Below are 11,174 nucleotides of genomic sequence, written 5' to 3' on the forward strand. Positions count from 1 at the left end.
GATTGGTTGACAGGTGTAGCGTTTATTTTTATTTTTATTTTTATTATTTTAAGGTGATGTGCATTTTATTTGTAATAAATATTGACTTATGTTTATAAACATTTATTTATCAACAAGCCTGATTACTGATTGATTGACAGGTGTAGCGTTTTTATTTTATTTTATTATTATAATTTTTTTTAGGTCATGTGCATTTTATTTGTAATAAATATTGATTTATATTTATAAATATTTATTTATCAACAAGCCTGAACACAGATTGATTGACATGAGTAGTGTTTTTTTTCCCTAGGTAATATGCAATTTATTTGTAATAAATTTTGATTTATATTTATAAATATTTATATTATATAGTTTATTATTTTTGTCCAATACAATTCAGTGTGTAGCCTATTTAAAATATGTTCTGTTCCCTCTTTTGAATACCCAGTTGTTTATACAGTTTATACAGTTGTTTAAACACTTATTCGAAATTCTTCCTAATTTTTTAATTCATTTGTCTAATAAAATGAGTGAAACGAATGTTGGAGCAATTTTAACATTAATACTTATGCACTCTTTGAAATAAGGAATTGACTCACGCCAGGGCTTCCAAACTGAGCTCTGACAGTGGAGCGTACCAAAACCGATAGGAAGAGGGGTGTCCAACTATCAGTTTTTCCATATTTATTCTTAATATTTATATATGAATATATATTCTTACATTTTAACAGAATAATATGTATCAAAATAATCAACCTCATAAATATATATCGTGAAGTCTTTAAAATAAATGTGATATTTGTCAAAGAGCTGTCCGGTTTCCCCCTGCCAATGCTGTAGTCAGTGTAAACTAACAGTGAACGCTCTCGAGGTGTGAGGAACTGAAAACGGCTCTTCACGCGGCCCGATAAAATAGCACTGAATCCAGTTGTATAACAAATAGACAAACGTTTCCGCGTGTGTATTTACTCGGTAATGTCGGCAGCAACATTTGTGGAAACGGAACCGTCTACTGGCATATGCTGTCGTCCTGTGATAAGGTAATTTTTAATGCATATCATTAAATCTCGTATGACAGTAAAATGCATGCAGATTACATCTATCATAAGCACAAAGGGATAAAATCGCGGCTTCTGTATATTAAACGAGCGTTTATTATGATAACTGGATGATTTATATAGATATGCATGTTCTACCCGTTGAATTGTGCGTTTATGCATTATGCATGAACCTGGCATGAACACATTAAGTGAGCTTACTGGTGAATTGCAACATTAGGCAGTTGCACACGCAAATCACGCAAATCTCAAAATGCAAAAGGCACTGTTTCCTTTTTGCCAGGAAGATGCTTTCATTGCAATGCAGCTGCATATAATGGAGAACATAGATATGCACGTACTAAGATAAAGATTAATGGGTAATGCATTCTGCAAACCGACAGAATGATCAGGGTGTACTGAAATGTACATATCATGAGCAGATATATACAGGCAAATTATTGTCGAAAATAAAATGAACAGTTGTGTGATGGAAAATAGCGTGACAGTTGTTTTGATTAAAGGAAGGCCGATTAATTTTTTTATTTATTAGGCTAATCACATTTAGCCATAACTGCACCCAATTTACACCTAGTCCATGATAAATATTACGAAATATTGACATTTTGTTGTCAGTTAATTTTAGTGAGCAATTGTGAAAATTATTTTCTAGAATATTGAGATACTCACGTTTTGTTTTCTGTAAATTTTAGTGAGCAGTTGTTGTGAAAATGTAATTTTTTACATTTAATACAAATCGTATTTATATGTATATATGTATACGCAAACATAATTGCATATATCAAATGTAGCTTTTGAGTAAATATTTTATTAAATATTAAAAGTGATAAATTATGTGAAATTGTTGTGTAATTATTGAGTCCAATATTTTTACATTCAGTAAAAATACTGAAGTTTTGAAGATTATCAAATGAATCAGTTCTCACATATTGTTTTCAGGTCATTTTAGTATTAACTAAAATAATTTTGACTTGAGCAACTATTGTGACAATTTTTGACTCAAATATTTTAAAATACACTACAAATATTGAACAAATTATATATAAACAATTAAGTTAATCCAAACGAATGTTTATCTTTTAAGAGAGTATTTAATGAAATATAAAAAAATGTTTTTTATTTGGATAGTGTATTTACAGACATACGATTGTAATATTTATATTGAAAACAGCATTGTTCAAACACTATTTTTCATAACATAAATAGCCGATTTGTTGTATTTAATGATGCAGAAAAAAGGCCTAGGAACTATTTTTGTTCCAAAAAATTGCTTGTAGATTTCAAAATGAATCGTAAGTGACACACTGATTTAAACATGTATATAATAGTATTTCCTTGTAAAATGAACTATTATTTACAAATTCATAAAGTGATGTATGAAATCACATATTGTGGCTGACCGGAAGGAGATACTGACATCAGGCCTGAAGATCCAACACCTTAAACCTTAAACCAGAGCTTGTGTTTGATGTTTGGAGGTCGGGTCCTGTATTTTGGAAGTCTTTGACGTAATTTGACTCGTCCAGTTTTAGCTCAGGGTGTCTGAGTGTTTCTGGTTGTTGGCAGTTTGGATCTGAGATCACACTGCAGAATCACAGCGAGCCAATCCAAGGGTCTCGTCTAGACCGTGTTTCCTGTGTGTGATGTTCTAGTTGGAAAAGCCTCAGTTTGCACACTGCTTCTTTCTGCCAGTGTAGAGTCCATTAGTGACATTTTCAGACATTAAAAGTCTGTTGTTTTCTTCTCTTAAAGGAGCAGCTCACTTCAGCACACTAGTTCTGTCATTGATTATTCTCCCTCGTGTCGTTCTAAACTCACCTTATTTCTGTTATAAAACACAAACAGATGCTTTGAAGAATTTTCTTGTTTTTTTTTGTGTGTCAGTTTTTTTAGTTTTCAACGATTCAGTGGGGGAAAAAACATAATGATTAATTTATGAATCATACTTTTCCTGTTTTCGGGTTCAACTCACTGACTCAATGTTTTACTATGATATTATTCTGTTTGAACCAGAATGTAATATGGTTTTAGTTACTGGGATTAGATTGGGAAAAGTAAAACATTATTGGTTAATATTGTTTTTCCGAACCCTATGTTATTATAAATTGTTTATATTTATTACAATTATTATACATCTATTACTGTTTATTTAATATAATTATATTAGTTTATATTATTTTGAAATATTTTCTACCTTAATGTTACATTTAATTTAGTTTTTTATTTTGCATTATAGTTGTATTAATAATATTAATTATTTTTATTATAATCCTCATCATCTTTGAACGATCCATGTGTTATTTTTTAATGCAAACCAATAGTTGTTATTGATCATATTTTAATAATAACAATAGTGATTACAACAATCAATTAGTTGTTGTATTAGTAATAATAATAATAATATATTTAATATTATTTTATAATACACATTTATATTTTTGCATTACTAATACATTATTCTTATTTTTATTTTGCATACTCTTTATTGTTTTAGTATTATTTATATCATTATTTATCAGTCCATTTGTTATCATTAATTTAGATTTTACAAAAATGCCAATAAATAGTTATTTTTATTTTAAATATTTTAATAATAACAATAATAATCACAACAGTCCTTATTAATATTACACAGCTTTATTAATTATTTAATTATTAATATAATAACTACTACTACTATAAGTACTCCTATTTTTAATAATAATAATAATAATTACAATTGTATATTATATTATATATATATATATATATATATATATATATATATATATATATATATATATATATATATATATATATATAGTGCATTTTTTATTATTTGAATATTTATCTTCTTAGTATTATCATCACCATTGAAAAATTCATGCATAATTTCAATAATCAGTAAATATATTGTTATTATTATAATTAATATTTTAACAACAACAACAACCATAATAATGATCACGATGACTATAATTTATATATTAATAATTATAAGTATTAATAATAATGATTAAAAAAAATTACATTGTGTGTTCTCATAGCACAAAAACCCTCCATAATCTACCTTGTAATAGTGAATAATTAACCCAGATTGATCACAGCATGCGTTTGTACACGTTCCTACCTCAGCATCAGCAGCATCTTCTCTGTGTTGCAGGTGTAGCTGTCTCCATGGCGACCAGCGTGGTACCCGGGGATAACCTGCCCACATATAAGCTGGTGGTAGTGGGAGACGGAGGCGTGGGGAAGAGCGCGCTCACCATACAGTTCTTCCAGAAGATCTTCGTCCCGGACTACGACCCCACCATCGAGGACTCGTACCTCAAACACACCGAGATCGACGGCCAGTGGGCCATTCTGGACGGTGAGCAGAAACCAATCAAATCAGAATTTAGTTATTAAAGACGCCACACTGAATCATGAAGAAGTCATTTCTGATATTAGACGTTTCTGTGAGCACGAAAGGAGGTGGCGTTACAGTTAATACCGTATTTTTCGGACTATAAGTCGCACCTGAGTATAAGTCGCATCAGTCCAAAAATACGTCATGATGAGGAAAAAAACATATATAAGTCGCACTGGACTATAAGTTGTATTTATTTAGAACCAAGAACCAAGAGAAAACATTACCGTCTCCAGCCGCGAGAGGACGCTCTATGTCTTCAGTGTAGACTACAGGAGCACTGAGCTGCACAGAGCGCCCTCTTGTGGCTGGAGACGGTAATGTTTTCTTTTGGTTCATGTCAAATTAATTTTGATAAATAAGTCGCACCTGACTATAAGTCGCAGGACCAGGCCAAACTATGAAAAAAGTGCGACTTATAGTCCGGAAAATACGGTAGTTACAGTGTGGTCTACAAAAATCTGAATTGTCGGTTATTCACCTGAAAAACTGTAAGTGCGATAATTAATTACGAGTATTACAATTTATATTGAATGATGTTTATACCATTGTTTGATTCAACTGCATGCCGTATTTTTATATGAAAATAAAGAAGCTGAAAACACTCGAACTGAAAAACATATAGCCTCAAATGTCAAGTATAAATCAGATTGTTTTTTTCTTTAAATTATAAAAAAAGTTAAAATATGAACGGTATTAGAATGCTATACTAAAACTAAGATTAAAATAATGGGAAAACCATAAAGATAACACGTAAAAAGAAAGAAAAGCACAAGCATATCTATCAAGCATACTCTGTTCAAGTGGACTTTTACGATTAATTGCCGCTTTGAACGATTACGTAATTATGGCATCCATAATTGTAATCGGGATTAGAAATTCGATTAATTGTGCAGCCCTAGTCTACATCACAACAAATTAACCTAATATTTTAAAGACCAAATGTTAAAAAGTTGCAAAGAAAAATAAATAAAAAGAGAAAAATATATGAAATATTGTAGTATGTACCACAAGCACGTAATATTAAGTGTTATTTTAATATTATTTATATACTATTACAGTATTTATTAGTTTTTTTAATTGAATGCTTTTTGAATGTTTTCATTTTAATTTTAGTTTAAGATTTAACAAGTTTTTGTATGTGCTTTTGACATTTTTATTAGTTTAGTAATTTATTTCAGTAAGTTATTAAGGCAACATTTTTAATTTTTAGAATTTTATTTATATTTTTTAAACATTTTTGTATTTTAAGTCTATGAAAAATATTGTAATCTTTTCTTTTTGTTAACAATAACAACACTGATTATAGTATTAATAAAAAGTTCAATTTACAGTACAAAGATAAATCCTAAATTAAGAAGTAACATGTAAAAAGCTTAGTTTAAAAAATATTTATAAATTTGTCAAAAATTTAACTGTTAACTTTTAATATTATATATTAAAATATAAAATATATTTTAATATGCTACTGCTGCCATATGCAATACAAAAAGGAATCATACATTAAAAAATATATAATTTCTTTTTAATTGAATACATTTATACATGTCAAATATTTTAATTGTAAATTTTTTATATTATATATAAATAAATAATATTTATTCATGAATAATGCATAATAATAATAATATGATACAATGCGCAATACAAAGAGAGATCATATATTAAGATTTATTTTTGAAAAGTTTAATTTTATACATATTTATACAAATTTGTTGAATATTAAAATTTTCATATTATAAAATACTTAAATATAATACACTGTAAAGTATAAAGATAAACCATACATTAAGAAATAAAATGTAAAAATCTAGTTTAATACATATTTATGGATTGTCAAATATTTTTACCTTTATTGTTTAATATACTGTATATTAAAAAAAAGAATATATACATAATTATATTAATGTGAAATACACAACAAATAATCAGCAAAACATATTTTATTAAAAATAAAATAGTCAATAAAATAAGTAAATATAATATTTTTTTTATAAAAACTGACTAAATTACGTAGATAAAACACTTTCAGGGCTTTCTGTGTATATTTGTGTTTGTTTGTGCTTATTTCTTCCATAAAGCTTTTTGATAAATATTAGAAACACTTTTTACAATAATGCAAACCAGTATTGTGTGTATAGACTGTAGTGGCGATGTCTGTCTGTCTGTGTGTGGGTGTGGGTGTGTGTGTGTGTGTGTGTGTGTAGTTCTGGACACGGCGGGGCAGGAGGAGTTCAGTGCGATGAGAGAGCAGTATATGAGGACAGGAGACGGCTTTCTCATCGTGTTTTCAGTCACTGATAAAGCCAGTTTTGAACATGTGGATCGTTTCCACCAGCTGATTCTGAGAGTGAAGGACAGGTACGAACACGCAAACTCATCTGAGATGCAGACTGATATTCAGTGGGATTTATGGAGTGATTTTATTGTGTGTGTTGCAGGGATTCGTTTCCCATGGTTCTTGTGGCTAATAAAGTCGACCTGGTGCATTTACGTAAGATCACTAGTGAGCAGGGACACGAGATGGCCTCCAAACACAGCGTGAGTTAAACGCTATTCACAACACATTTCATCTGTCAAACAAATACTTTATAATATCATGTTGACTTTTTTATTCATTTTTCTAAATTATAATTTTTATATAATAATTTAATATTATTAGTAGTAGTATTTATTAATATTTTATTTACAATTTGTTCGTTTAAATATTTTCAAATATTTTACAATAACGCAAAATACTAATACGCAATAAGACCAGCAGTGTTTATGAAGTCCATTTTTATTTAATCTTTAATTTTTCATTCATTTAAAAAAATGCTTATTTTTATATTATATTTACGGATTTTTTACATTATTTTTTATATTATTACATTATAATTTAATGTTTATTATTATAATTTTTTCTGTCCATTATTATTAAATGGTCCAATTATCTTTATAAATTTTAATTATATTTTTATATGATAATTTTTTTTTTATATGAATATTTATTATTGTTGTTATAATACTAATTATTATTATTTTTCTGTCTGTTATTGTTGAACAGTCAAATTATCTTTATATATATTTTTATTATATTTTTACAAAATAATTTTTATTATTTGAATGTTTATTATTATAATAATAATAATTATTTTTATTATTGATCAGGACATTATTATTGAACAGTTGAATTATCCTTATATATTTTTTTATCATGTCTTTACATTATTAATTTTATTATTTGAATGTTTATTGTTATTATAATCAAAATTATTCTTATTGATTGGCCCATTTGTTTTGTAATCTTTAGTTTGATTTTTAAAAAATATATTTTTAATATGTATATAATAATTCAACTAAAAAATAGTTCACCATAAGTGAATATATTATATATGTTTTTAAATGTCAGTTTTGTCAATTTCATACTATTTTTTCCATTCATTTTTCTACATTATATATATATATATATAATCATTTATTGTTATTCATCAATTAATTTGTTGTTTGATTTTTTTTAAACATTATTAATTTATATTATATTTTTAAATGTTCACATTATTAGTACATTATTATAATTTTTTGTAATAAAAAAGATATCACATTTTTATCGATTGATCCATGTTATAATCTAAACTTTTATTTAATATTTTCAATTCAGCAAATATTCTTTACAATAATGCAAACCAATAAATGGTTGACAATAAGACCAGCGGTGTGTATTAATAAATAGTCTATTCTGATTTCATGTTGACTTTAGTTTTTATTTTATATTAATACATTGCTAGTATCAGTCTTAATCACAATAATAATAGTAAATAATTTTCTACTAATTGTTGCATATTCATATCTTCCTGACAGATCACTTATATTGAAACAAGTGCAAAGGATCCACCCATGAATGTAGACAAAGCGTTTCACGAGCTCGTCAGAGTGATACGGTGAGTCGAATTTTACAGATTCCCTCCTCTTTGCCACTCCGTATGCTACAAAGCTAGCTATGTGTTAGCATCATCTCCGTTTACAGCCAGCAGATCCCTGAACGGGGCCTGAAGAAGAAAAGGAAAGCTAAATGGCGGGCAGACAGACCTTCGGGTTCCCAGAGGCTGCACTGCGTCTTACTGTGACCGCACACCCTCTATCTCAATGCCGCGTCAATGCCGCGATGATGACTCCGTGACACGGACTGTTAAAACACACACACAGCTATGATTAATATCCAGGAACTAAAGGACACAGCTTGAATATTCCATAATTAATGACGAAATTCCCCAAAATGTGGAATTTCAGCCAATTTTCATGGGGTTTTCTTAGCAGGTGAAAGCCTGGATGATCTGACAGAATTCTAGCGCTGTACTCTCACATTATCTCTCAGAGAAAAATTCAGAGACAAGCTTTCTGAGGCCTTGTTTTGTATTGTGTTTCTATATTTATTGTGCTGAATTCTATATTGTTAATTGATTGTTAATACAGCATAACAGCTTTGAAAACAACAAGGGAACAGATGGGACTCAAGTTGCACAACTGGCATTTATAGATACAGTAAACTCCTAAGGCGAGGGAAATACTGGTTACCATTGTCAATCATTTGTTTTTATGAAGAAAATTAAGATATTTTGTCAAAACAAAAGGGAAAAAATGCATCAGTTTACACATACGACATTAAATTAATGCAATCATGTAAAACACATAATAGAACAAAGTGTGTTAAAGTTTTTAATTAAAAAGTTTTATAAATTTTATATGACGTCAACAACAATTTACTATAAAAGTATTTGTTTTGGCTTGTTACATATAAATACAGTTTTACTACTCTAAGTATATATGTTCTAATTCTGAATTTATGTCTCACATTTCTGAGTTTAAACCTCTCAATGTTTTGCAATTCTGAGTTTAAACCTCTCAATGTTTTGCAATTCTGAGTTTATGTCGCAATTCTGAATTAACGTCTCGCAATTTTACTTCTAACAATTCTGAGTTTGTAACTTGCAATTCTAAGTATATATGTTCTAATTCTGAATTTACGTCTCGCAATTCTGAGTTTGTGACTCGCAATTGTAAGTTTATAAATGACAATTCTGAGGTTACAACTTACAAGTTTAAGTCTCACTATCATAAGTTTATGTCACAATTCCTAATTAATGTCTCACAAGTTTTAGTCTCACAATTCTGAGTTTAAAACTCTCAATTATAAGTTTATGTCGCAATTCTGAGTTTACGTCTTGCAAATTTAAGTCTCGCAATTCTGAATTAATGTCTCGCAAGTTTACTTCTAACAATTCTGAGGTTGTAACTCGCAATTCTAAGTTTATATGTTCTAATTCTGAATTTACATCTCACAATTCTGAGTTTAAACCTCTCAATTCTAAGTTTATGTCTCAATTCTGAATAAACGTCTCGCAAGTTTAAGTCTCACAATTGTAAGTTTGTAACTCGCAATTGTAAGTTTATATGTTCTAATTCTGAGTTTACGTCTTTCAAGTTTAAGTCTCGCAATTCTGAATTTACGTCTTGCAATACTATATTAACGTCTCGCAAGTTAACTTCCCACAATTCTGAGTTTGTAACTCGCAATTCTAAGTTTATATGTTGCAATTCTGAGTTTACGTCTTGCAAGTTTAAGTCTCGCAATTCTGAGTTTGTCACAATTCTGAATTAATGTCTCGCAAGTTTACTTCTCACAATTCTGAGTTTGTAACTTGCAATTCTGAGATAATCTATTTTTTATATTGCAGAATAACGAGCTTTCGTTTAAGTTTAAGTTTAAGTTTATGTCTCGCAATTCTAAGTTTATGTTACAATTCTAATTTACTTCCCACAATTCTGAATTTATGTCTCAGAATTCTGAGTTTACATCCCACAACTCAATTTACAAATGGTCGCCTTTGCACTCGCGTAAATAAATTGGTAGATATTCTTTGATTTTCCTCTTAGAAATGCATGGGTAACTGTGGTAACCTGGATTTGTTTATCCCGACATTAAACCACGCCTCCAATGTGTGATGTGTCGCTTGTATCTATAAAAACTCAAAGAAAGTTGCTGTTCTTTCATCAGCACCCCAGTGACGATGTTATTTTATTAATCAGGTTTGTAGTTCAAAACTATCATGATGAAAGTTTTGAAAATGTAATGCCTGATTTCAGTTACGTTGCCATTAAACTGAGTCAAATCAGTAATTGCACAAAATGTTAGTGTTATGTTAAGATCACAGGATTGATCTCATGTTTATATTTTTCTGCTTGTCTTGAATGCATCGTCACTTTATTTTGAATGTGTTTTTGCTTGTTTCAAAGTTTTCATTGATGTTTTGAATGTATTGTATGTTGTTCTATACGCCAATTTTGCTTTTGATGTTTCAAGTCCTGCTTTAGTGTTTAGCATATTAAAGGAACATCGTCTTAGTAGCCCGTTTATGCATTTTGTGATTGTATACTGCTCATTTACTTGTTTTTTGTGTGTGTGTGTGTGTGTTATTTTAACTTTACAGAATCTGTTTTGTTCCAAAGACTGGATGTTCTTACATTTTCAGTTTTGTTTGAAACTTGGTGCAAATTTTGTGGATCAGTTAATACATTTTTGTTTTTACTTTTCTTTTTTAAAGTAATTTATTATAAAAATGACATGTATTCTGTGATTATGTTTGTATAAAGATCATTAAGACCAATTAAGGCCAAAAACTGCTCTGAAAAAGAAGGGATTTTTACATCAGGAATATTGTAAGAATTTGTAAAGTGGAATATAAACATAATAAAAATCTAATCAATCA

At 28.8% G+C, this 11,174-nt stretch overlaps 1 protein-coding gene across 2 annotated transcripts; it reads left to right on the forward strand.

Annotated features, from left to right (window-relative positions):
• Positions 1-846: 846 nt before the first annotated feature.
• On the forward strand, positions 847-11,174 carry mrasb (muscle RAS oncogene homolog b). Of its 2 annotated transcripts, XR_008149639.1 has the most exons (7): positions 847-1,022; positions 4,183-4,389; positions 6,636-6,789; positions 6,870-6,969; positions 8,269-8,348; positions 8,435-9,490; positions 10,010-11,174. XR_008149639.1 is itself a non-coding variant. In XM_052539857.1 (6 exons), the coding sequence occupies exons 2-6, from the start codon at positions 4,197-4,199 to the stop codon at positions 8,532-8,534; spliced, it is 627 nt and encodes a 208-aa protein (XP_052395817.1). In that variant the 5' UTR covers positions 847-1,022; positions 4,183-4,196; the 3' UTR covers positions 8,535-11,174. The 2 variants fall into 2 exon arrangements, 1 of the variants encoding a protein (XP_052395817.1); XM_052539857.1 differs by having other exon boundaries at positions 8,435-11,174.

This window comes from Carassius gibelio, chromosome A22, assembly GCF_023724105.1.
Source record: "Carassius gibelio isolate Cgi1373 ecotype wild population from Czech Republic chromosome A22, carGib1.2-hapl.c, whole genome shotgun sequence".
Taxonomy (NCBI): domain Eukaryota; kingdom Metazoa; phylum Chordata; class Actinopteri; order Cypriniformes; family Cyprinidae; genus Carassius; species Carassius gibelio.

Bases quoted from the DNA above. Each gene is read 5' to 3' on its own strand.
- mrasb (XM_052539857.1), top strand. From the start codon at position 4,197: ATGGCGACCAGCGTGGTACCCGGGGATAACCTGCCCACATATAAGCTG. The intron at 6,790-6,869 runs GTACGAACACGC...TGTGTGTTGCAG, and splicing joins ATTCTGAGAGTGAAGGACAG to GGATTCGTTTCCCATGGTTC. The intron at 8,349-8,434 runs GTGAGTCGAATT...CTCCGTTTACAG, and splicing joins GAGCTCGTCAGAGTGATACG to CCAGCAGATCCCTGAACGGG.